The sequence below is a fragment of the Halyomorpha halys genome, unplaced genomic scaffold, assembly GCF_000696795.3.
Source record: "Halyomorpha halys isolate HHAL.00 unplaced genomic scaffold, Hhal_1.1 Scaffold733.1, whole genome shotgun sequence".
Lineage (NCBI taxonomy): Eukaryota > Metazoa > Arthropoda > Insecta > Hemiptera > Pentatomidae > Halyomorpha > Halyomorpha halys.
In genome coordinates this window covers 15,925-17,590 of record NW_027108463.1, presented here as the reverse complement: position 1 = coordinate 17,590, position 1,666 = coordinate 15,925, and the positions used below count along the sequence as shown (strand labels likewise).

The 1,666-nt window shown below is 29.8% G+C and overlaps 1 protein-coding gene across 2 annotated transcripts in view; it reads right to left on the bottom strand.

Moving 5' to 3' along the window:
• Positions 1-1,666, bottom strand: part of nAChRalpha6 (nicotinic acetylcholine receptor alpha6) — a gene marked incomplete at its 5' end in the record, with an annotated part of 58,504 nt that overhangs the window by 46,392 nt on the left and 10,446 nt on the right. For both annotated transcript variants that reach the window (XM_014428659.1, XM_014428657.1), the window contains 1 exon segment: positions 86-195. In XM_014428659.1, the coding sequence (XP_014284145.1) occupies positions 86-195 (110 nt within the window).

The following is a 1,666-nucleotide window of genomic DNA, read 5'->3' as shown; positions in this document are numbered from 1 at the left end:
TATATATATATATATATATATACACATATACACATATATATATATATTTTGTAAGATTTCCTAACGATGTAAATCAATGTGATACCTGTTATACATGAGAACATCTGGACGCCATATTTTATTTGGTGTTATCCTCAAGTCTTTAACACCTCCATATTCTGACTCATTCCATCTTAGATTGTAGTCATTCCATTCCTATAAACATTTAAAATGTAATGATCACCAAAGTGACAAGTAAATCAATGTAATTTATTAAAATGGTTGGTTTTAAACAAAATGAGGAAAAAACATTTGAATATCATGAAAAAATATAATAACTTGAAAAAACTGTTCATATTAAACACCAAACAATCAGGAAAGGCTATGTTGGGTTTTGTTGTATGAGTGGTTCTGAAGAAATATGAAATAAAAAATGAAAATTGTAAAAGAGAAAAAAACAAACAGCATTTTTAAGAGGTATGTGTGTTTTTGTTAACTTTTCTAGATTGGACATACAAATTCATATATATTGAAATATCTAGTAATGACCAGGGATAGTCTGTCAATTGGGTAATAGTAACTGCCATGATGTTCAAAATCACTTCTGTCATCAGAATGTCATCAATTAGACATATATGTTGACGTCATCTGTGAACATTATTATATTAGAACTGTTATACATAGAATGATTCAACAGGACAGACAATGATTTTGTCAAGTAGAAGTGCCATTCAAGACACCTAAAAATTTATACTTGATTATTTTGGGCAAAAGTGCATGGGTTGTATCTATAGCTACTTTGTTTTTCCAAGTCCTTCTGTTGAAAACTGGAATTTTCACTCATTAGAATAATAAAGAAACCTAAAGGGCCTCATTCATAAATGGTAAATTTAATAGATGTTTAGAGTAAGGCTGTAGAGAGATGCATATTCCCCTAAAGGGAAATTTCTCCAAAAGTTCCATAATATCAAGTAAAAGGGAGCAGTAAAACATTTGAGGAGTCGGAATTCTGTGACAATTAGAATATAGCAACTTCCTAACAGTTCCCTATCCAACTCTAACCATCGTTGATTAAGAAGAGTGGTAATGAGAGGAAGAGTAACATCCTAATACAATAGCTGAAAAGTTAGTACTGATTCATTGCCATGCTGTTAACTTCATAAACAATTTACCTCTGTGCTCATCCATGCTTGGGGTGCAGCAATGGCAAGGATTAGTGTCTAAATTAAACTTCCTGTATACTGGTGAAATAAAAAGATAGAAGGTTAAAAGGAGAGCTGCCCCTGTGTCAAGATACAGCTACAAGGAACTTGAACAATACAGACATAGAACTGGAGTAAAGGATAATTTACTCAAGCAAGCAAAACTATTATAAAAAAAATACTCTGAACTGGGGTAAACCAAACAATATATTTAAGGCAAAACTGAAAAAGTGATTAATTCCTGCTCATTAATAAATTATCCCAAAATAAAAAAAACTTGTTCATATTTAATAAATAAAAAATTCTATTTAAAGTTGGTTATATAATGATAATAAAATGGCAATTAAAAATGGTTATTTCTTTATGTTTCAGAGTGATAATTCATCACTAAAGTGATGATATTGTTAGTATGTTGATGAATAAATGACATAATTTTTATGATCAGATCTCACACTAGAACTTTATTTTAGTTTTCAATTATACTT